The sequence below is a fragment of the Penicillium argentinense genome (assembly GCF_028826775.1).
Source record: "Penicillium argentinense strain IBT 30761 chromosome Unknown utg000009l_segment0_segment0, whole genome shotgun sequence".
Lineage (NCBI taxonomy): Eukaryota > Fungi > Ascomycota > Eurotiomycetes > Eurotiales > Aspergillaceae > Penicillium > Penicillium argentinense.
The window spans coordinates 5,434,082-5,457,344 of record NW_026622668.1 but is presented as its reverse complement, the minus strand read 5'-3'; the positions used below and the strand labels follow the sequence as shown (position 1 = coordinate 5,457,344).

The 23,263-nt window shown below is 52.5% G+C and overlaps 11 protein-coding genes across 11 annotated transcripts; 3 read left to right on the top strand and 8 right to left on the bottom strand.

The window, feature by feature from the left end:
* Positions 1-347: 347 nt before the first annotated feature.
* N7532_009617 (hemolysin III family protein) lies at positions 348-1,922 on the top strand (the record flags this gene model as incomplete). The annotated part of the gene is made up of 3 exons (XM_056622108.1): positions 348-524; positions 598-1,320; positions 1,395-1,922. 3 exons carry the CDS (start codon positions 348-350, stop codon positions 1,920-1,922), a joined length of 1,428 nt encoding a protein of 475 aa, XP_056472914.1.
* A 940-nt stretch (positions 1,923-2,862) lies between these two features.
* On the bottom strand, positions 2,863-3,966 carry N7532_009616 (tRNA(Thr) (cytosine(32)-N(3))-methyltransferase; the record flags this gene model as incomplete). The annotated part of the gene is made up of 1 exon (XM_056622107.1): positions 2,863-3,966. One exon carries the CDS (start codon positions 3,964-3,966, stop codon positions 2,863-2,865), a length of 1,104 nt encoding a protein of 367 aa, XP_056472913.1.
* An 800-nt stretch (positions 3,967-4,766) lies between these two features.
* On the bottom strand, positions 4,767-5,339 carry N7532_009615 (uncharacterized protein; the record flags this gene model as incomplete). Its single annotated transcript, XM_056622106.1, has 1 exon — positions 4,767-5,339. One exon carries the CDS (start codon positions 5,337-5,339, stop codon positions 4,767-4,769), a length of 573 nt encoding a protein of 190 aa, XP_056472912.1.
* A 215-nt stretch (positions 5,340-5,554) lies between these two features.
* Positions 5,555-5,851, top strand: N7532_009614 (uncharacterized protein; the record flags this gene model as incomplete). The annotated part of the gene is made up of 1 exon (XM_056622105.1): positions 5,555-5,851. One exon carries the CDS (start codon positions 5,555-5,557, stop codon positions 5,849-5,851), a length of 297 nt encoding a protein of 98 aa, XP_056472911.1.
* Positions 5,852-6,429: 578 nt separating this feature from the next.
* N7532_009613 (alpha/beta hydrolase) lies at positions 6,430-7,444 on the top strand (the record flags this gene model as incomplete). The annotated part of the gene is made up of 2 exons (XM_056622104.1): positions 6,430-6,549; positions 6,614-7,444. 2 exons carry the CDS (start codon positions 6,430-6,432, stop codon positions 7,442-7,444), a joined length of 951 nt encoding a protein of 316 aa, XP_056472910.1.
* A 63-nt stretch (positions 7,445-7,507) lies between these two features.
* On the bottom strand, positions 7,508-9,786 carry N7532_009612 (fungal specific transcription factor domain-containing protein; the record flags this gene model as incomplete). The annotated part of the gene is made up of 2 exons (XM_056622103.1): positions 7,508-9,050; positions 9,110-9,786. The coding sequence occupies 2 exons, from the start codon at positions 9,784-9,786 to the stop codon at positions 7,508-7,510; spliced, it is 2,220 nt and encodes a 739-aa protein (XP_056472909.1).
* Positions 9,787-11,849: 2,063 nt separating this feature from the next.
* On the bottom strand, positions 11,850-12,050 carry N7532_009611 (uncharacterized protein; the record flags this gene model as incomplete). The annotated part of the gene is made up of 1 exon (XM_056622102.1): positions 11,850-12,050. The coding sequence occupies one exon, from the start codon at positions 12,048-12,050 to the stop codon at positions 11,850-11,852; it is 201 nt and encodes a 66-aa protein (XP_056472908.1).
* A 26-nt stretch (positions 12,051-12,076) lies between these two features.
* N7532_009610 (Zn(II)2Cys6 transcription factor domain-containing protein) lies at positions 12,077-13,426 on the bottom strand (the record flags this gene model as incomplete). Its single annotated transcript, XM_056622101.1, has 3 exons — positions 12,077-12,694; positions 12,777-13,157; positions 13,232-13,426. The coding sequence occupies 3 exons, from the start codon at positions 13,424-13,426 to the stop codon at positions 12,077-12,079; spliced, it is 1,194 nt and encodes a 397-aa protein (XP_056472907.1).
* A 592-nt stretch (positions 13,427-14,018) lies between these two features.
* On the bottom strand, positions 14,019-14,764 carry N7532_009609 (NudC domain-containing protein; the record flags this gene model as incomplete). The annotated part of the gene is made up of 3 exons (XM_056622100.1): positions 14,019-14,050; positions 14,136-14,456; positions 14,503-14,764. 3 exons carry the CDS (start codon positions 14,762-14,764, stop codon positions 14,019-14,021), a joined length of 615 nt encoding a protein of 204 aa, XP_056472906.1.
* A 1,323-nt stretch (positions 14,765-16,087) lies between these two features.
* Positions 16,088-16,321, bottom strand: N7532_009608 (uncharacterized protein; the record flags this gene model as incomplete). The annotated part of the gene is made up of 1 exon (XM_056622099.1): positions 16,088-16,321. The coding sequence occupies one exon, from the start codon at positions 16,319-16,321 to the stop codon at positions 16,088-16,090; it is 234 nt and encodes a 77-aa protein (XP_056472905.1).
* A 3,707-nt stretch (positions 16,322-20,028) lies between these two features.
* N7532_009607 (uncharacterized protein) lies at positions 20,029-22,638 on the bottom strand (the record flags this gene model as incomplete). The annotated part of the gene is made up of 1 exon (XM_056622098.1): positions 20,029-22,638. One exon carries the CDS (start codon positions 22,636-22,638, stop codon positions 20,029-20,031), a length of 2,610 nt encoding a protein of 869 aa, XP_056472904.1.
* Between the last annotated feature and the right edge of the window lie 625 nt (positions 22,639-23,263).

Genomic DNA, 23,263 nt, shown 5'->3' with positions numbered 1-23,263 from the left:
ATCAGGCGGGCCGCTGGCCGCATGTGTGAAGGCAGTCGGCGTTGGGGCGCTTCCGCTGGGGCGCTACTAAGAGTTCTGCCGCCCTACACTTCTTCGTCTCTGCAACCTCCGCCACCGAAGACCACTGCACCGCTGGCGCTTCTTTAGGCATGCTGCAGACGCCCTCGTCTTGATCACTTCGTTCACTCTCTTCTTGGACTTTCTCCCCCACGCTCCTTCATTGCCATCTCGCCTCATATTTCACTCAACCCCGGGTCCTCCCCGGGCCCACCCTATCTCAACACAAATCCCGCACGTCTGCCCGAGTCCCGCATTGCCTCACCAGCCTCCAATCCCCGTTGCCAGCGATGGCCTGTTCAGCATCCTCGATGACCGTGGAATCCTATCCGGAGGCCATTTCGTCCGGGGCCGCCACCCCGGGCGAGGAGACGGGCCTCCTTCGCGACCGCCGACGCCGTCACTCCTACCATGCTCCGAGAAAGCTGTCCTGTGACTATCAGGACTCCGACACAGTCTTCATCAGGGTAAGTACTCCTCGGATTGAGGACTTGATGCGGGATTGGGGAACGTTCGTCTCTTGTCTGACTTAAATCCTAGGTTGAACTCTTTCTCGCTGAAATGGAACGCCGCATGCACTGGATTGAACAATACCGCAAGTCCCACATGGTGCAAATCGACTCGAGCTTGCGACGCGGCTATGCGACGTTGGAGGCCGTGAGAGACCAATGCTCCGTCGCATCGGGCGAGCTGATGGGCAGTGGCAAGAGACGCGCCAAGATCTTGGTGGATACGCTGGAGGGCCGATATAATGAAGCGCTGGCGACGAAGGAGACGCTCGAGCAGAAGGCCCAAGCCGGGGTCCGTCTGATGGAGTCGTTCCTGTCCGAGCTCGAGTCGCGCGCCCACGCCGTGCGGGATCGCGGCATCTACGGGACGCTGGACGACGGATGGAAGGCGATGGATTCAAAGCTCGTCCATGCCCGAGAGGTCGTCGACGAGGGCATGGAGCGTGCACGCCGGGCTCGTCATGCTCTTAAGGAGAGCATCGAGGAAGCCATCCACCTAGCCCAGGAGAAACGACTCATCACCTACTACGACCTCCCCGACCCCTGGCGAGTCAACCCGCACATCCTGAAAGGGTACCGCTTCACCACCTCCAAGGTGGAATGTGTCTCCTCCATCTTCGCTTTCTCGAACGAAATGTTTAATATCTGGTCTCATGTGATCGGGCTGGTCATCGTCCTGGCCATCGCTTTCTACTTCTACCCGCTTCACACCAATTTCCACCTCAGCACCAAGGCCGACATCATGATCGCCGCCGTCTTCTTTTTGCTGCTTGCAAGTGCCTGGTCTGCAGCACCGTTTGGCACACCATGAACAGTATCGCTTCCCAGTCCCTAATGGAACGATTTGCCTGCGTGGACTACACGGGTATCTCGTTGCTGGTCGCCGCCTCGATCGTCACCACCGAGTATACTGCTTTCTACTGCGAGCCGTACTCGCGATGGACATATATCCTCCTCACCATGTCGATGGGAATCGGTGGCATCATTCTTCCTTGGCACCCGACCTTCAACCGCCACGACATGGCCTGGGCTCGAGTGGCTTTCTACGTCACGCTGGCGCTGACCGGATTCACACCTCTCGCCCAACTTTCATATACCCGTGGCCTCGAGTGGTGCGCTTATTTCTATGCCCCGGTGTTGAAAAGCTTGCTTGTCTACTTTGTTGGCGCACTGGTCTATGCCTCCAAGGTCCCCGAACGTTGGAAGCCGGGCCTCTTCGACTATGTCGGCGGTAGCCACAATATTTGGCACGTGGCTGTCCTGGGTGGCATTCTATTCCACTACTGCGCAATGCAGGACCTTTTCGCTGGCGCTTTCCAGCGCGCCCAGGGCGAATGCCCCTCTTTGACATCATGAGTGAAGAGCACAACACCACCACGTTCTTAATTCCGGCGTTTCTCTTTGGTTTCACGATAAACGAAGATGGAGATAAACGACCAGATTTCTTCAATACGTCTCTAGACCTCGAATGCGTTCACCATCTATGTCGGTCACCAGTCGACTCATAGAAAACCTTGCACATAAACATGTCGACGGACTTTTGTCTTTCGCTGCATGGGTGGAGTTTTGTATTTTTTTTGTTTGCTCTTCATTGTCCATTGCTTAGCCAACATCGGAGTCTTCTATCTTCGATGGCTGACACTTACTCGAGCCAGTGTGACTCTTTGACGAGTAATGTCATGCACACATTTTTGTCCTTCTTGTACCTATTTCTGTCGTCGTGCACTTTCGTATTTATTCTCGGTCTTTCTGATCAGCTTTCTCTGCCTTGCGAGGCAATTCCACTTGTTCTGAGAGCTGTAGATACGGTTCTGCTTGCAATTAATCTCCAAATGTAAGATGTGAAGACGGTAAGATTGCTCACAGCTGTGACATGAACCACGCCCCCGGTGCAGCCTACATCACAATCCTCTCATGGGTGCTAGGTAAGAATCAGAAGTCTAGATGTATGTTTAATTGATGCAAATCCTATATACTGTAATTCTAGGTCGCTATTCTCATGAAACTTCATGACAATTCGTATCCGGGCTGCCAGGACGCATCGAGGAGACCTCAGGCTGGCGCGCCACGCGTGGTCGTAAATCGTCAGGCCATGTCTTCCGCAGATATATGTGGACCCGACCCTGCAGGGTTGGCTGTCTGCAAACACTGGCGACAGCTTAATGCTCTGCCCTGACGAGCGGCGAAATATTGACGGCGTTGCCATCGGATCTGGAGGCTGTCTTGCCTACTGTGCCGTTGCTTGACTTGCGTGTCTAACGTCGAGGTAAATGGACAAGCCGACTTAAAAGATCATTTATGCGTCATCCTCCGTCTGTGTGGAAGCAGGGGATTCCAGCTTCCGGAAATTGCCTTGCAACCAGCAGCGGTACATCTTGACTTTGGAAGCACGGTTGACAATGAGTCGACGATCAGCGCCGAGATGCACAACCTCAAAAGCGCCCGTGCTCTTGGCCTCAGCATCAGCTTTGGTCTCAGAGCCATTCTCCAGATCCACTTGAATTCCCTTCTCCGGTGTCCATCGACTCCACATCTGGACCAACTGGTCCGGGTCGAAGAAGTAGACGCGGGTACCATCGCCGCGGACGTAGAAGTTCTCTTGCAGGTAACGGTTCTTCTTCATGCGGACCTGGGCCAGGTCACCACGGCCATAGTCGCGGAACAGAACGCAGCCTCCAGGCTTTAGAAGACGATAGATGTTGCGCATAGCACGATCCCACTCCTCAGGCGCAAGCGCAGAGAAAATGAAAATGAGGACCACAACGTCGACGGAGCCATCGGTTAACCCTGGAGGTAGCGAATCGCCCTCCTCGCTCGGTGCGGCAGATACATCCCAAACATCAGCGACCATATACTTTGGATTGTATTGGTCGCTCTCCCGCATGACCTTGACCGCATACTTGGAGAAATCGCAAGCATGCAGCATCAGCTCCTCGTTCTCGTTATTCCGAATCAAAGGGAAGGCTGTGTTGCCAGCGCCCGCGCCGACCTCCAAGACAACCTGCTTTCCAGCATCCTTGCGAGTAACCTGCTCGAGAACCGGAAACTCCTGTTGCAACCATTTCCGATCCTTGAAGAAGTTATCCGTATTGTTCTTGTAGAAGAGATTCCACCATTTCGCCGGGTCGGAATTAAAGCGTCGCTGGTCAAATTCTGACACAGGTGCTGCGCGTTGTTTTTCGTATTGGCCCTCGGCAAAGGCCTTGAACTCGTCATCCGGCTCGACGTGGTCCCAAGCATTGAATTCGTAGACGTCGTCGCCTTGTTCCAGGTATCGTGATCCGAATTGGAAGGGATCGGTCCGCTTCAGATTGTTGGAGGGGTCGTGGGAACGGTGAGGGGGGACCATAGGCGGCTGCACATTTTGTGTGATTTCCTCAACGGTCGGTTCGGACGCCATGGTGTCGGAGAGCGGATTGAAATCACTAACGAGCGAAAACAATGCGGGACAAATCCGGGCAATACAAGATCGAAATGAAAAAACTTTAACTTTTTTGGAAAGCGTGGCGGGGTTCCTGATTATGTCAGCGCTATCGCCTTATCAGCCCCTCCCCTGAGGCATCAAGGCGTACCAGGGTGGGATGACAGATGGAAGTTTGTTAGTCCGAAGTATAATAGATGCAAGGTGGTCTTCCAACTGATCGAATAACTGGCAATCGAAATGTACTCAGATGCAAAATCATTCCTTCTCCTACATACTATTGGATGCTTCAGGCTTTGGATTGTTCCTGGTCATGGGCTACACTACAGAAATCATCATAATGCGAATCGAAAAGATGTTCATTAGAGCGCGCAATATGTATGTTTGTCATTATGTACCACATGTACCACACTACCCTAGGGTAGGCGATAGCGACGAGCATGTCCAATTCCCACAGAATTAAGTTTGAATAGCGCCAATTATTAAGTATCCTTAAATATCCTTTCGTTCCAGGTCGTCACACAATCCAGCAAAACCGCTTTATCGTCCAATCGTATGTAGTTGGGGGTTCTTATGCAGCTTGAGTCCTCTCAAAGGAAACAGGCGAGGCAATGTAGCAGCAATCTATGCTGAGATATAAATAAGGAAAAATGGTAAGGAGAGGTGGACACAACGACCGATTCCAGCTCGGTCTTTGCGAATGAATAGATTGCCACCGTCAGTGTTCAGCAAGACAGCAGTAAGTATAACGGCAGGGAGAGCACATGGCCGAGAGACCATCAATGACTCTCCCAAGAAGATCGTCGATGTCGACGAATCGACTGGTCATCCGCTTCGGATGGACATGGCCCTGTACGTGCACCATGAACTCGAGCCATGGGTGGTGGGCTGATGGTGACTCCCATTGCCGAGGAGACGGAATAGATAGACACGGACCGCGTCCGCGTCAACACCGCCGACGAGCGAGGAGAGTACGGTGGCGGAGGAGTTTCTCGCGTTGCGGTCGAGGTGTTGCCGTAGCTACTGGGGTATGAAAAGGCTGAGGATGCATCAGATGTGACTTCTTCGTGGTATTCATGGCGGGCTTTTTCGTCCGAATCAAAGGCATTAGAGTCAGACGATATCGATGGGTCCCGGAGGTGTGATTCCAAGGTCTTTTCGTTGACACTCATCGGGCGTGCAGTGTACTGCGGAAGCGGGTCCACGCTGGCATAGCCCCCAACTTCTGTGTCAGCCGGCCGGGGGCCGTGCTCAGCGCCAGTCGAGCGGATGAAATCGCCCTCGCCGGACAGTGTGAATCCACCAGTTTGAACTCCGTTGTGATGGCAGAGTGGGGGGTGGCGGGTTTGCATCTCCGGGCCGGAGAGCCGGGGGATTCGTCGTCGCGGACAAAGCAGCCGCAAAGGCTGGCCAGAAAGGACATGGCGGAATGAGTAGGCTATGCTTTGTTGGACGGAGTGATCAAAGAGTTTGGTTTCTTTACAACAGCAAAGCGACCTTGGGAGTGCGACGAAGGAGAAGGAAAATTCTCAGGGCTATTGCATGTCCACCAGCAACCAGGGCCGCTATGGGGGACGGCTCTAGGGTTCTCAAGGTCAAGATTGTTGAGCCGCACCGCGATAAAGACAAGATAATGGAGATCGAGGAGATCTCCGAAGTCAAGGAGCCTCCGGTGGCGAGAAAGAAATACAATGGCCAGATAGAAATATCCGGCGACAAGGCTCGAGTCACAAAGACATGCAGAGAAGAAGAGGAGGGAAAGAGAGTTCCTGTGTTGCAAGCTGGTGAGAAACCGCAGCCGCAGGCATCCAAATTCCCCGCGGATTCTGATTGGCGGTTGACTCAGCACGGCCCTGGGGTTTGATGCCTGTTTCTTCAGGCATGAATAGTGGTAACTACTGTCTGAGAGCGAGTATGTACCTATACGACGACAACCTTGGCAGTACTAGCAGTGTGTCCAGCATGTGACCAGTGTTCATCATTACAAGTAACGAAATCTTCATTAATCAAAGAGGATCCGCAGGGAGTTCTCAGTCATCCTAAGGAGTACTACCCTAAGGTATCTTCCAACAACGAAGGTTAGAGTATCTTATCGCGTCGCTCTATATCCAGCTCCAGAGCCTTGCGGTGCCTCCTATACAGCCCTTCTGAGACATCATGTCATACGCAACAAGCATTTATTTATTATTTCCCACTGGTTTTGGCCCTGTTCTCTGAAATTGGCAATATTTTGCGTCCTCAAGCAAATGCGATCATCATGAAAAAGATTGCGGCGGAGATTTATGAATTTGCGATCGGGGAACAAAGAAGGCTAGCACAAGGCGCACCGCAAATACCTGTGGGTACTCGCCTTCGAAGCCCAAGAGCATAAATAAGGCCTGTGAACAGCCAAAATTCCGAAGAAAGACAGAATCAATCGTTTCTGATTCCATTCCATCAACCATGTCCACCACTCATACTTACAAAGTGGTTGGCGACTTGGCCCTGTCCGTAGACATCACAAAACCGCCCAACTTCTCCCAAGATGACCCTCTCGTCCTCCATTTCCACGGAGGGTACCTGGTATGAGCACATACCCTTTTGAGAAAATCCAGAATCATGTTGCTGACTTGTTCTGTTGCTTTAGATGATAGGCGAAAAGTCAAGCTTCCCTCCATATTGGTTGATCAACGCGTGTCGCCATCGGAACTGGGCTTATGCGACTGCCTCTTACCGTCTGTTACCAGAAGCATCTGGATTAGATATGCTATCTGATTCCCGTGACGTTACCCAATGGATCTATGATAATATCACGACGAACATAATCATCGCTGGGTCTAGTGCAGGGGGGTATCTTGCGTTTGCAACTGCTGCACTACCGGAATCGCCACCGATCCGATCTCTGCTTACTGTCTGTGGTGGGTTCGACTTCTCCCGCCCCAAATGGATCCAACCACAGGGTCGACCTGAAGATATTGCGGAGACGATCGATGCCTTGAATGCAGCAATTTACAATGGCCACCCTGTTGATTCCCATCCGATCCCGATAGACCATGCTGCTGCTGCCCAGGACAAGCGAATCCAATTGATCAAACCATTCCTGGCCGCTGCAAAATTCCCGGAAGCCTTGCTTCATATTCCTGATATTGGCTTGAAGATCATTTCCCAAGGGTTGGATACAATCCCTGTGTCTCACCGAGCTCTTTTCCCTCTCGCTTTCGGTGTGACCGACAAGTTTCCGCCTACTGTCCTCATCCACGGTGACCAGGATGTGATGGTCGAATTTGAGGAGAGCACAAGCGCAGCAGAAAAGCTCAAGGAGGTTGGAGTGAAATTTATTCTGGAGCGTGCCGAAGGGTGTGGTCACGGATTCGATGTCCAAGGGCCAATTGATCTTGACGCTGTTGGGTCTGATGAACCAATGTTTTATGTGAATCTTCGGCGTGGTATTGAATTCCTAGAGCAGATGGTGGCATGAGTCCAAGATTATCTATCTGTTAATGATCTCTGGCCCCATATTGTTTTATTTGACTCCAGTATTCTAATATACGTCACCAAATCCCGGACCAAATATCTCTCGCAGCAGTCCTTCGAACCCTTCATCTCCAATATCTGTCTCTGTTCCCAGCGTTGCAGTTGTGAGGAAAGGATCGTATGTCGATACCATTGGATGCATAGAACGGGAACGTTCTGAAAACTCCGTTGTGTGATTTTCTGTAAGCATTGCTTGCCTTGCTCTGTGGCCACCGTTTTCTTGGGTAGTTGAAGATGATGACATTGATCGTACCTCGGGAGTCAATGCCATGCCTCCCAAACCAGCTACTTTCGTGCGAAGGATCATCATTAGGTGTTCACCAAGTAGTGTGGCAATTCCAAGTCGATGGGAAGGAGTCGAGCCGGCACATTCGAGTTGCAAAGCCACTTGTGCAAGTAATGCGAGAAGTTCGACCTGTTGTCCCGGACGAGACCCATGCAGGAAAGGGAAGATTTTGAGAGCGAGAATTGCTGCATATGATATCATTGCCCATGTCGGGGACAGCATGCAATACATTGGCTCCCCGATGGACTGCAAGTCGTGGACTGCAATTTCACTGCAATGAATAGCAGCTTCAAAGCAATCCTCACGAATTGCTTCCAGATTTTGACCCATATTCATTGAAGCGTTCAATGCAGTTGACAAAATCCACAACCGACCATGAATGTATACATAATACAGGTACAGGTCTGGCAGGCACTGAGGCTGTTCTTGCGTTGCTCTTGAGGGTAACCATCTTTGCAGCCAAGGCTCAAAAGTTGCATTGATCAGCTCCCGAGCCCAATGGGGATTTGACTGTGAGAATTTTGCTTGTCGCCGAGTTTCGTTTTGAAGAACGGCAATGTCGCGACGAAGAAGTACAAATGCACATGTGTACTTGTCGGTTGAATCAGCAAGAGGATGCATCCACCAACTATGAACGTTGGACATCAATTCCGTATCAGGAAAGACGTTGACCCTACCGCAAGCGGCACTGTTTGCTCGCTCCCAAAGTGAAATCCGAAACCAGGTCCGCTCTTGATTGCGCGCTAGTCTTTGGATGTATGCTTGGCCTCCCACGTCTCTGACATTCCTGCTGTGACATGAGGGTAAGTCCTCCTGGTCCGAGGTTTGGGGCATTCGTGGGGGCTGAAACGGTAGCTCTCGTTCATCAATCCTGCTTATTGTAGAAGTGGAAGTTTTGGAAACTGGGTAATGACAAAATCTTGATGGCTGGTCCAATCCTAGCTCGACTGCGACACCAAAGGCGTACATTGTGTAAAGCCAGGAGCGTTCCTCGGACAAATTCTTTGCCGGGGTTGCGGAGAGAAGCGAAATGTAATATCCTTGGACGATCTCCACTGATTTAAATCCACATGTGTGGACATGTCGAGACAGTTTGTCACCATGTAGCCGAAGTCTTGTGGCAAGATGTCCGGACTGGTGATTGAATTGCGCCGTGAGGGCCAGGATCCACGTGAAAAGGAGTGATGATCGGGAACGGACAAACTCCGGGGTGTGCAACAGAGGGTCAAGGATTCCGTTGATGACGTGAAGGTGGGAAAAGTAACTGCGAAAAGTCAATGGAAAGGTCCGAAAAAACATTATATCCAGTTCAATTTCACCAACATGGCAAACAGGGCAGATGATTCTCCGACGGTGATCAAGCCCAGATCAATGGGATCTAAGTCCGGGCCAACATCCCGAGGAAGATTCATATCAGGAGGGCGAAAGTAATTCAAATGTTGATGCTCTGCCTCATTTCCTGAATTGAGCAGCGCATCTAGGCCTCTTTCCAGGGTTTGCCGATCTAGTTGAAGACCGAGAGAAAGATATCCAGGCCGATGGAGTAAGCTTTGGCCTTCAGATACTCCATATGCTTCATACTGAGCCCCATCATTGGATCCCGGGGAAGTACCTGCCTGTTCGGGGTGTGTTGTCATTGCTTGAGCTGCCACTGCAGCATCAGCCATCAGAGCCAATGGGTTGCTGACAGGTTCAAGAGGAGCGTGCGAGTGGGCACCACGCGTGGCATCAGCATGCAGAGGATCAAGTACTGCTGCCTTCGAAATAGACTGAAGCTTGTATGTGACAGGTGACCTAGCAGATGATCTCATCATATCTGTGGTAGTATTCCCGGCGAGTCTCTGTATGTCGCTGGTACGTTGGATCCATTCCAAAGATAAGTCATCGTCCGTTTGCGCAGACGATCGGAGCTCTGATAGCTCCCTTTCTCTCAATGCCAACTCGTTGATTCCATGGCTATCTCCCGGAGACGCCTTGGCCTTCTTCAACTCCACCTGCATTCTTCGATAGGCCTTTTCGAGTCCCTGGTATCGACCCACCGCTCCGGGCTTACGGCCTAATTGACGCGGCGAAGGGATCCTGCAGCTGCGCTTCGTTCGTTTGCAACGGTCGCATGCCTGTTGTTGATCTTTCGAGCGAATACATCGCATCTTCAATCTCCTACATGCCTCGCATGCTGCCGCAGGCGACGGCTGTGCAGCTTTTTGCCTTGTCGCGGGACGTTCGGGTTGGGGGGACATTGCCGGAAGGCGCGGGTTCGTGGTGCTTCGGAACGAGACCCGTACAGACCGGAACCTCAGAGTGCGGTCTTAGATGCTGGGATACATCAGCTATAATAATAAAGAGCAGTTCGAGGGTCGTGGGGAGTGCAGGTTTCACTCTGCCTTTTTTTCTCGCGGATGAAATTGCGGGGATGTCACTTCCGGTCCAGCGAGGGATGAGAGTTATTCCGCGGCAACGCTGTGAAGAGGGTCGTCTATGAGCTCCCAATGTCCAAAAATCATCCTATTTTGTACGAACAGGAATATTGATACCTTCTATCTGCAAGGCTCGAGAAAGAGCTGTGAGCATCGAAATCCCGGTTTCGCACACCTGGCGCGGCCGAGCGTGTTCTGTCACTTCAGCAAAATGGGCCTAGAAAGGCGGTTGGCGAGTTAAACTGATAGTTGAAGCGACTCGGAGCTATCAGTGAGGAATTGCAACTCGAGATGTATCAAAAGAAGGCACCGAGCCCTCTCTTGGTTTCATGATTTCATGACCTCGGATGTATGTCCGGTCATTTAATTAAGATGCCGGTGTCCACACAAGCCAACGGACCATTAGGTAGTGACTTCGACAAAACATGAAGCAATGCCCTACCACATTGCATCAAATCTTATCACTCTCCACTGCAGCCTTGCATGTCATTCCCGACGACTCTATTCGAACGAGCATGTCCCTCAACGTCAGGTCTCCCACTATGAAATGAATCCCTAGGCTGATAGTTGGCACGTTCACAAGTGTTGGTCCCCACCCGCCTAAAATGCAAGTATATAAGCCGCGCGACTATGCAACGTTTCTTCCTCCTGACTATCCCCAAGCATACGAGTACACAATGGCTTTCTCCCAAGAGATTGTCGCCAAAATATCGTCCCCTCGCCAAATTTGACAATAACGATCACACTGTCTCACTATGGACGAGACGTCGCCCTCAAGAATGTCTACAGTCACACACCGCGCTCAACCAGCTCCGTGGGTCGCCGTCTGCCATCCTTCGCGTAATGGATTGGTTTGCTGCGCAACAGGGCTTTCTCATCAATATAGGATCCGACTAAGGTGCTAAAGTCTGCGATATTATCAAGCAGGAAAAAGTCCTTCCGTGCTGGTTGAACTCGGTGGCTACGTTAGTTATTCCTCAATCTGCTTTGGCGAAGTCATGCGTCGGTCCACCAAGTCGGGGCAAGCGGTAAAACTCTCAAGTTTGGAAAATTCGACCCTCTCATTGCGGCTGTTGCGATGAGCGTTGCTGATCTTGCTAGACCGGGTGATGTCGTGAAGATCTTTGTGGGATCTGCGGCTGACTCTGTGAGGAGGCTTCACCCCCGAGGATAAATTGATTCAGGTTGACCTTTTGTTCCTGGATAACGATGAAGACTTCTACTTCTCGGATCTCCAGATGTGCGAGGACCTCGGCGGTCTTCCTTCTGGTGCTTTAGTCGTGGCAACAATATTTTGCGGCCTAAAGCTCCCAGGTATCGCGAAGTTCTCCGTGAATATCCCAAAGTCGAGGGCTGGGCAGTCAAGGAGTTGATTGTACCGGGTAATTTTGAAGTCAACATCGCAGATCGTGCGGTGTATTATGGCTAACTATTTCATGTTAGGACGAATTGGAGATTATCAGATTCAAATAGATGATCAAATCATCAAATTGGAATAGACTGATCTCGCAGAACACCTTCTAGTGTCATCGATAATTAAATTGATTTCGTGTTTACAGGATTTGATTTGAATTTAAATTATATTTTTTTAGGGATTGGTATATGAAAGTTTCGTAATTTATCAAGTTATTCAGTTCCAGGGCCTTTCAAAACTCCACGTTGGTGTCGAAGAGGGCCTGGATCGCATTTCGCTCCTGCACGTGATTCAAAAGATAGCCACAGGACTGCGCCGGGAATTCTAGCAGACGTAGCACAACTGGGTCTGCACTGTCTTCCAGCTTCATACAGATGGCAGTGCACTCCGATCGGACCCGCGTTTCGATCCACCACTCCTCATCCACGCACATGAGAGCGAGCCACCATGCAAGTAGAATCAGTGCAGGGGGTCTTTTCGCAGGAGACAATCGTAGTACTCTGGCTCGAGGCGACCCATCCAGTTGTAGTAGTAGTTTCGGTAATTTTCTTTGGTATTTCCAAGCGCAAGGAGATTTGTAAGCATGCGCAGCGGCCATAGGTAAGGGTTATTTGTTACGGTCGAAGTCTCAGTGATACGACAGACATCTGCGAGGTCTGGGTCCAAATCGATCCGGCCGGGCCGATCATCATCGTAGCTGAATTCGTCGTAACGAGACTGCTCAAAAAGCGTGAACCACATACTATCTGGCATCCAGCGTTGGGTACGATCCAATAGGTAGCGAAGGCCACCTTGCAGGCGAAGCCAGTTGAGATCCGTCGGGTTATCGGAAAAGACAAAAGACGCACGCGGATTGAACTCTCCTAATCGAAAGCTGTGGATGGTGAGGAGAATGCAGGCGGAGTAAAGTGGGTCCATATTCTTCTCGGTCACGCCTGAGGAAATCTCGTGGGTGTAACGTTGAATCGCCTGTTGCCAATGGTAGGATTCGGCGACGCGATAAGAGCAGTTATTGGGTATCACGCTGCATAAATGTGTAGTAGCCACTCCAATGATAGCGTGCATGAGCAATGGCGTCTTTACAATTTTTAGTATTAGCAAGTCGAACCAAGTATGCTTTCGTCGCTGCAGCCACGAAAACATAGTTTCACGATCTTACCTCAAATGCAAGTTGGGTAACTTTTCCCATCATCGCACCTATATCAGATTTCGAAAGGTCACTATGGAACGTGGCCTGATGGAAATGATGCAAGGCCTCCAACGCTCGATCTGGACCAGGTGATATGGTCTGCGACGAAGATGACGAGGAGGATGATGACGGGGAAGGTGGCTCCGGCTGCAACAATTCATTAAGCTTATCCGCCACGACCAACAAGGACATCGAGATTGCCAACGATTCCGTCGAGAGTAGGTCGGGCCGAGACTCCAAAAACCGCTGGACGACGTGTTTGGTGGGCCTGGTACGAACGGGTGCAGCCGTATAGTTACACTCGACTCCATGCTTTTGGCAGCGGAGACAGTGAGGCTTTGACTCATCACACTAGAGCAACGAATCAACAACCGATCCAACCGGCAGATCTACCCGGGACCTAAGGGGGAAGTTCGCCAGTATACCTTAACTCGTCGGCTCTTGCAGGTCGCGCAGCCTCCGCGGGACTTGCGGTGCGTCCGGCGGGAATGGTAGACCCGTTCAGTCGGGTCGCCTACCGGACCATGCGTACCGGTGGATTGTGATTTGTAGTTCGGGACTCGGAATACACTCTGGTGCCCTTGCATCGGTTGAGACATGTCGACTTTCGAGTGGCGCATTGCACACGGGTCTAGACGGACATTCCACGGGAATCTAGGTCGATAGGGTGAATGCTAGAACGTATTTTGAGTTGAGTTGGAGCCTCGCAATGAAGAATCATGTACAATATAGCCGATATCAGCCTTCTCAATCGGCAGTGCCCCGTACAGCTGCGCCCTGCTCTGAGTCAGGGCGTTCACGCGAGCGGGTCCAACCACGGGGCATTCGGAGGCGCAATTTGATCAATGGAAGTTGCGAAATGAGAATTCCAACGGCATCCATTGGCTGAAGAAAGGATCTCACAGGGTGAATTCATAGCGCGAAGACGAAGACAAGAAGAAGAAGAAGGCAGCTGCGCAGATCACGGGCACGCTAGTCCCGAACAGGCAGTCCTCGTATTCATCCCAATCGGGTCGTGATGCCTAACATGAAGGAATCATGCGGGGCACGCTGAGGTAAGGCATGATGGTGCCTCGATATACGATTGAATAGGAAATATGAGGATGAGATATGTGTGACGCGGAGAACAAGAACAAAAAGAGAATAGTGTGGTTCATTGAGATGCATTATTCATACTTCATACACTGTAATGGGAGACCTGGGACGCGCATCTTAACCAATTTGCGCGTTCGAGAAATCCATTTCTGCAGGTCGTTAGCATCTGGAGCAAACATGGAGAACAAATAAAAGTAGTATGTTGGGTGGAAGGCTGGACACTTCTCAACTCACCCGGATGATCGGCCTGGAACTTCTTCAGTAGATCCGCCTTGCGCTGCTCGTCACTCGTCATGCCACCCGTCTCCTTCTGTCGCTGGTCATACATCATCTTCTCAACCATTGCGCGGGTCTCGCCGTCCAAGTCGCTCAGGCTGGAATTCTCGGGCTGGATCTTGGTGACATCGATCTTGGGCGCGGTCGTCACGACATGCGGCCACCACTCGACCTTGTTGACCTTGTCCAGGTGAATATTCACCTCTTTACCGGGCGGGGTGGGCGTGGTCTCGAGGGTCCAGGAGGACTCGTCGACGCGGATAGGGTGGGGAAGTCGCCCTAACAGCGGGGAGCAGTTAGTCTTGGAATTCCGCCGGGAGTTTACAGCCAGTCACTTCCAAACACACCTCGATGATCGGCTCTTGGCCCTTGATGGCCACCTTGAGTTTCGTCTTGGTCAGGACGACCTCCATGTCGCGACCCTTGATGTTGGCGGGGATCGGGGCGGACACGTCCACATCGCGGATGGTCTGCGTCCATTTGTAAGGAAGCTGAGCCTGCTCAGCGACCTCACGAGCCTTGCGTTCCTTCTCCTCGAGCTCACGCTGGGCCAATTCGGCAGGCGAGGGGTTCTGTTCGGCAGACATGGTGGATGACTGTTGACGCGGTGAAGCTGAGGAGGGAAAAGAATGCGGGACGGCTTGGCGGTGGAACCGTCCTTCCAGACGGCTCCTAGTCCGGACTTGCTTAGATATACCCTCAACTATGTACCAACGACGACGACTACTCCCCTTTAAGACCACCTCTCACAATTCAACTTTGACACAATGGCGTGTACGACCAATCAACGGAGGACTTCACAACTCAACCCGCCTACTGGTCGAAAATAATAAATTCCAGAGAGGAGCGCTAGCAAACATGCTGTGACTTCCCGGCAGCCGCGCTATACGCGTGTTTTCTCCTTGCGTGGAAATGTCAACGTCCGACGATCCCTGACAGATCGCCGAAAGGGTTGATCTGTCGCGCAGCCTCAAAGCGGACAATGGAAAGCCGATGGATTCCGACCCGCGATCGGCAAACGGTACGGAATGCTGTCAAATGGCCTGCAGGGGGACGATCCGTCTATGATCGATGCTGAGGATATCCTGATCGCTCGGTGGAGACCCAGAGCGAGACTGCGGTCCATCGACTGGGTTGACTCATACAGTCGAGTCCTCTGTCCAGTTCCAGACCACCTTCGTCCCTGCACGGTGGTGTGTGTTATCGACACACCGCTCCCCAGCACCTTGACACGACAGAATGCCATTGTCCATGGCGAGCTGAAAAGTTGGGCATTTCTGCGCCACGCTGCACCCAGGGGAGCCGACCGCTGCGCGGCTCGGTGCATTAATTCATGCACTATCGCTGGCTAAGGTTCAGTCCGAGCCTCCTTGACAGCGGATCTCGGAATGTCTCACGTCCCACTCGGCGCATTCATACCGTTGAGGAGCATCGAGACGAGGACCTGTTCGTTTTGACAGGCCGAGGGGATCAGTCGACGAAGATCGCCCAGGGATGCGCGCGGGATATGCACGCCAGCCCACTCGCGCGGCGATCGCTCATTGGCGCGGGTGCGGCAACATTTGGGAAAAATGCAGCCTCGTCATCAAAAGGAATTACTCGGGTGGCTGTGCCACGATCCATAATCAATACGGTTAGGGCAGGGTCAGTGTGAATGCGGAAATGCCAGCAATGCGATTCAGCTTGCTGCAAAAACTCCTCTAAAAATCCGGACTCCAGAACGAGTGTCCATCCGATATGCCATGCGGTACCCGGCTCCCATGGGTATTCCTAATCTCCGTAGAAAATCCAGTAGGATCAACGAGAGACAACAATGATGATCAACCCAAAATATCGACAAGAGAAAATATGAAGAGATTCCAAACTCCGTCCCTTTGCAGTGGCCACCATCGAGTGTTCGAGAGTGGCGTTTATCGCGAGCCCTGAGCGGTTTTCCTTTGTTCCTCGTCTTTCAACCGGAAAGTGTCAGTGATCCCCGCATGTGATGCATCAGACGTCACGATCGTACCTCGAATCTTTTGGATCTGCTTAGCCGTATCGTCCATCAACTGCTCCCATCGGCGTTGATATTGCTCGACGTCGCTGAGCTGTGGCTGCTTGTCCTTCTTCTCCGGCGCGACATCCTTGGTCTTGATGGAATCCATGGCGCAATGTGTGGAAGTGTACCTAAGGTATTATAGTATGTATGGGGGTGTATGTGGTGAAGGATGAAGGAGCACCAGGTCGCGTGAGGAGAGGATTGGAGTCACTGTCTTCAAAGACGTCGAGAGAGGTAAATATTCACAGAGGCAAAGATAAAATCGAGATCGCTGGGCTTCCAACCGTTGTGGCTCGGAGACAGGCGCCCCTTTATATACCGGTTGGAATGGAAGCAGTCGAAGAAACGGTAACCTAATAGAGACAATCCTGAACAGAAAGAGAAAAAAAAGTAATATTAATAATAATAATGAAAATACCACATTGATCCCCAAACCAGAAAAAGAAAAAGAAACAGAAAAGAAAAAGTAAATTCAAACGGGAAATTGGGAAAGAGCAATGTTTGCCTCGGTCACGGGTCACACCCTTCACCGACCTTCGCGTTCCCCCTGGATTCGCGCGGCCCATTCGTTCCTCCGTCCTTCTCGCCTCGAACGGCATGGCGGACCGCCTATGCGATATCCATTCTCCCCCATTGGCCCTTCGACGCGATACATCGACCGATCGACTAGTGGAGGCGATGGCAGGACTCCACTCACCGTCCAAAAGCCAAAAAAAAAAAAAAAAAAAAAAAGAAAGGCACAAACACAGCGCGGTGATGTCAGTGCCTGTGCGTGATCTGACGGACCCAGTCCGAGACTCCCCATCGACCAAAAGACCCTCTTTGCACCCGCACAGCTAATAGGATCTCTCCCTGCGCCCGACACCGTCGCATCCCGCGCCAATCGGGGGGTTTGGTCCTGCATCCGCGCCAACCGATCTGATATCTGGCCGCAGTCGACAAGGCAGAGTGGAGTGGGCGGAACATCTCCACCCGAGCCGATGGCCAACTTACTGAGTATTAGGTAGACGCGCGAGAAGGAAGGAAAAGAAGAAGTGGGGGACGCCACTGAAACTGTGCGAGGCGTCGCAGGGCCCGGGGAGTCGGGTTAGGTTTACCACAGCTGATCCACGCCCGATCTCTGCTTGTCTGCGATGTGAAGGGTCGCAGCGCAGGCGGATGCAGCAACCGCGTCAATCTGATTCGCCGTGGGCTCAGGGTACACCGATTATTGCCCAGCAGCCCACTCCTTCCCAGGGCCCGAAGCGCCTGCTGGGCATCGCCATGCCTGACTGGGCCGTACAGGGGGTACATATGGGCACATATGGGCACATATGGGCTGGATAGGAGATGTACTCGCTCTCCATCGGGAAATCTACCGAGAGCGCCCCTCCCTCCCCTTCCATGGCCAAGATTCTGGTGCCGGGACGTTGCATCTTTCAAACCCACGTGGAACAATACCATGCCAGACTCTGTGCTTCCCTCCTACAGTGATCGGCCGTGTTTCTGTGGTCGGTGGCACGGTTTGTCTCAAGTCCCATTGACCGCATTGCCTCGCATCCGCCTCCTCCATGTCCAATCCAATCTTATTCCGCTGCTACTATTTACAATGCAGAAACCCTCTCACCACCAGACCCTGGCTGTGCTCGGGCTAGTACTTTGGCGACTTGGGTGCATAGCACTTTCCGTCTACATGCAGACACGTACCCGACCGACACTTTGGCCGTCATCTGACCGCGCCTTAGCTTCGTTGACAGCGGAAAGTGACGATGTCGGCATTTTGGCGGTGCAAGACCGTCGGTGTGGCCTATCCTGACTGGTCGCCGGCTCTCGTGTGCGTCGGAGCTTCAGCACAACATTCGCAAAGACGTCAATCTTCATGTCGAAGCCCTTGCCATGCTAGTGCGCTTGCTCGACAAGGGATTAAGGTTTGCCAGGGTGATTTTATACCGAAATGGGCACTTCTCGTTTAGGGCAAGCGAGATGACATGGGCCTCTTGCTGTTGTTCCAACCGTCCTTTCCGCCGCAGTAGGCACTGATTAGATGGAACCCGCGTGGAAGCCTTGGGGAACCAGAGTGGATCGTGGTCATGTCATACTTCACCAAGTTGGGCTTACAACCTGAAACTTGGGCTCATGCTCATCCGTCCCCCTGGGAGCGGACGACTGTTGACCGCGTAACCTTGGATCTCACCGATTCATTGCCAAACTCACAGGCAGCAGCAGTCCCGTGCCCGAGAAAGGGCAGTGTTGGATCAGCATGTCACCGCCGAAACAATGCAACGCCAATACTCATGCAAATGTAGAATCCCCGAGGATAAGCCGTAGCCAAGGCAACGCAATCAAGGCACGAACACGTACTTTGAGCGTCTTCAATCCGAACCCACTCGATCGAACAAGCTCTCCAGAGGCGTAAACCCTCCCGCCTGAGTGGTACCACGATCTATGGCTATGGATACCGATCCGAATGACGTCGACAGGTACTCAAACCCAAGCGCGCGGCATGACTCAAACTCGGGACTTTGTCATTGAGAAAAGGCAACAAGATACAGCTGACGGATCTAACTGAGCAACCCGCCACGTCAAGATTGCCCGATTAGCTACGGAGAAGGACCTTTGCAACGAAGATCAGAATCTGTGAGAATGGAGTATCACCAGACCAACGCCAAAAACCGGACTTTTGCATGACGAAAGTACGACCGGGCGTTGTTTGGAGCGATGCAGTGGACCAATATCGTCATCAGAAGTACGATATAGGCACTGTCGGACCGGGCCCCACGTCAGCGTAGTCGTTTTCTAGAGCCTCTAGGGCGCGAATTAACCTCCGGAAGAAAAGATACATCGCGCGAACGGCGGTGGATGAACGGAAATGATAACCCCAGGTGCATCTCGCGGGGTGGACAGAGCCAATCGGATCCACATCCTGGCGTCGTACTATTGTCTTGGGGCGCTCCACTGCTAGACTACACTAGTCAAGGGCACGGAGCATCGATGGGGATGTCGGAGATGTCGATGCTGAATTTTGGATCGAACTGGACGGGTCTATTGCCCCATGGATACATGGGTTGATCTGATCAGGAAAAGAGGCTTGTTCGGGATACTCGATGCGGAAGGGGAGGGGACCAGGAAACTGTAGATTCGCTAGTGATAGATACATACCAATATACGACATGGACATACATAGGATGTTAACCCGGTCTTTATGAGAAATAAAAGCAAAGAAACAATATGGAAATGCCAGCCCACCAAACCCATGTCATCACAGACCAGGGATCATCAGCTCAGCCTCGGCAACTCCAGCCTTACGGTAGGACAAGGATGATGGCGACAGGAGCGGAAAAGAGAAAGAAAAGAGGCCAAGGTCGTCAGCGCTCCTAGCACAGTTCCCGCGTCTATTGGCTCGCGGGTTGCGTTCCTGCACCCTTGGAGATGGGGCTGATGAACCAACAGGAAGGATGAAGGCAATGTGCCCGGTTCTGCTGCAGCGCTGGGCCGGATTGAAAGGAGGGGTTGGAAAACTTGGAACAAAGTTGTGATGCCACACCTATGTCTCAACTCCTCGTAAAACCGCCAGGGTTTGGCCCCTTGATATATAGCTCTGATGCATGGACTACTCGTAATGATGCCGTAGTCAGGAAAAATATAAAGAGGAAGAAATGTTGAAATACCAATAAAAAAAGTTAAGAATGAGTCTCAAATGAACTGGAATCCTGCTGGCGCCGGGTATGAAGATCGCTAAAGAAACCGAGAGATGGCAAATATTGGGAATCACGAGATAGAGGAAAGAACGGTGTGAGAATAGCGGGATGGGGTAGTAGTCGCCTTAGCGGATGTCTACTCCTCTGGGGGCAGATCATCCGGATCAATGAACAGACCAGGCTCCATTGCCCCGGTCACGTCGGTCAGTTCACATGGGGGCCTGTGGGAAGCGGAAGGTGTGATGTCGTCGGGCCTGCCGAGATCGGACTGGACGCTCAGAGTGACCGCAGGACCGGAGTTGTGGTCATAGTCCACCGAGTCGAAGAATTGTCCAACAAACTCTGCCACTTCATTGGCGAGCTTGAGCTGGAGGATACTTTCCAGCTCCTGCATATCCTTTTTCCATTTCCGCTCCTTCCGTGCCTTTTCGTCCTCGCGACGGCGGCAAGGGCCATCGGAGGGGCTCTGCCGCATGCAGTTGGGACATAGATAGTTCTCCTCACAGTATGAGCACTTGCAGGGCGGGTTGGCCTGTACGCATTCCTGGCATACGTAGACCAGGCAGCTCTTGCATTCACGGATATAGCTCGGGCAACGCTGGCGCTGATCTCCGGGTTGGCGGTTTGTGGGGCAGAAGAAGGACTGACACCCCTGCCAACGTGGTGCCTCAAACGTTGACTCAAAAGAAAAGGCGCTCGACGGGGACGATGATCCAGATTGGTTAGACGGTGGGGCGGAAAAGGAGCGAGTGGGATTTCGTGGAAAGAAGGTACGACTCGAAATGTCGTCGTTCGGTGTATTGACGAAGGTTTCATCGCTCGGTGCATCGCCCTGTGGGCCATTGATGAAGCTACTGTTGGTTGAGTCGACGAGACGTTGCGTCCGGAATGGGAGATCAAAACCGGCGGATTGGCTTGTCGAGACACCAGCTGCCAGGGTGGTGGCCGCAGATCGCTTTTGAATATTTTCTTTCTCAATGCCGAGGTCTTTGTACCCACAGATGCGCAACCGCAGTCCGCGCAGGTCGTGTTCAATGCAGAGTGGCTTGGAGCAGCTCTTGCAATGCACCTTCCACTGAGGCGAGTCATAGCACTCCTGGCAAAGGTTACGTGGGCAAGGTGATACTTTTCGGTCCGGCGGACCCAGCAACCACTTCATCATGGCGAGATGACCAGTCTCAAGCGAATAGTCCGGCTTTGAGGGATCGCCATAGGCGTACTTCGGAAAGGTCTTGCTCCATTCGCTGACGGTGTACTCCAAGTCTTCCCAGCCCTGATTTCGAGGCAAAGGCACTGCCCGCACATGATCTACGTCTCGATTTGCAGAACCAATGCTGATTCCCCCGCCGCCGGAAAAAATGGGCTCTGCACAGCACCAGTGAAATTTAAGAGCGGGGCTAGAGGTGTGTGAGAGCCCATTCAATGCGGTGTCGAGGGGGTTGGAAATGGGATCTTGCATTGAGCTTGGGGAGAAAATTGCCCCCGGCGCCCACCACAATGATTCCGGTGTATTTCCATTGGCATTGCCTGTAGATGTTGAAGAGGGACCTCGGTGGAGATAAGGCCGTTCATAGGCGCAACTGGCACAGAGCGTTTTGCGGCATCCCACGCAGTGCATCAAGATACTACACTGTTCGCACCGCTCTGTTATCTCCTCTGCGCAATTGTCGCACTTCACATTTTCGACAAAGCGCGCGTGGCTATTTCGCAGATGGGCCGGCGTCATCTTGCCCTCACCAGGTTCGGGCCCGTCGCCAGTGCCCAGTGCTTCGCCGAGATATCCAGTCTCAGAGGTCTCCCAAAGCTTGCCATCCCGAACATGTGTTTTCCTTGATTCCGTATCGACAGGTCCGATCCAGTTCTTGCTTCGCCAGAGACGATCAAAGACCACCCATACCTCTGGGGAACCATGTGGGACGCGCATCGCCACATATCCGCGCCGGCGAAAGCACCTCCCGGCAGGCGTCGTACACCAGGCGGTATCAGTCCAGATACCTAGTTTATGGCACAGATTGACCAGCTCATGTGTCGGCTCGGAGTCAGAGTCCTTGCGGAAGAGTGACACGGAGAGATAAGGGCGGCGGCGGTGATGGCGGCACCGGTATGTATAGAGACTCTTCAGCGCCAACCGTCTCGTCGTCTGGGAAGAGCCGATGTTTTTCTCCATGTCCACGTCGTATTGGAGTCCAAACATGGTGAGGTATGGGATTATGTGATATTTGAGGGAGACGTGCTTGCATCCCCGAACAGACACGTGCTCTAGTGTCTCCCGGCGAGCATGCAACACAGTAGAGACGAGAATCTGTCCGGAGACAGCCGTATTATCCAGCTCCAAGCTCTTCAGGCACACACTGAAAGGTACCAACACATTCATCAGGAGTTGATCCAAGGCGTAGGGTCGCGACTGACGCTGGGGCGGGTTCTCCGCCTCTCGCTCCGATGTGCCCGGCGGCACGATATGGGCAGGCACCTGTGGTAGGGACGGAGACATCAAGCGAAATGACAGTAGCTTCCACGCGGTGGGACATGACGGAAGAAAGGTGCGGAGGTAGGGGCTAGTCTGGTAGAGCTTGAGGATGGCGTCGGTCGGAAGCTGGAGGAGGAGCGATTCAAGGACGGGGGCATTGAAGGCAATTGTGCGCTCAAACGTAGAGAGCACTCGGTCGCGTGGGAGCACAGCTTCCTGCAGGGCGTTTTTCGCCAGCGCTTGCGGCGCTGGCTGGGCGCCAACATCCACCGCCGTCATGTCGTGCTGAAGTCCCATCTTCAGCGGCAGTCGCTGACTCAAGTCGAAAGGAACGCGAGGTCGCGGGCGATTCCAGTGTAGGCGCAGCACATGGTAGGATGGATCGGGTGCGATAATCACATCTCAAGGTAAGCCACAGCATGCAAGGCCAGGGCGACTTGGACTCATCCAGCGTTGACGTTCCTCGCTGGAGATCGGGCAATCGATAAGCGGTGGATCGCAAGGGCGGGTCCCAAGGGGCAGCACCGCGACAGGCAGCGAGGGCGAGTCCGGGAGAAATGGCGTGGGAAGGGGGGTGGATGATTCGGATGAGAAAGGCGTTGGGCTTGAGGAGAAGAGAGGAAGACCCAAGCGCGATGCAGGCAAGACTGTCATGGCTCGCCGGATGCACCCGTGGGTGTCATGTGATGTTGTATACTTTGTACGGCTCCGGATGGTAACTTGAAGTAGAGAGCAATGATTTCTAGGGTTCCTTGCTCGAAGTACTAGTAGTATTTCATATCTATCATTTTTCATCATACAGTAGTACGTTTCATAATGCTAAATACACCGGCGAAATGCTTTTGGGCTTTTGGACGGGACCCAAGCGGGCTGCTTTGTGGACAGAATGGACTCCAAATGGCGG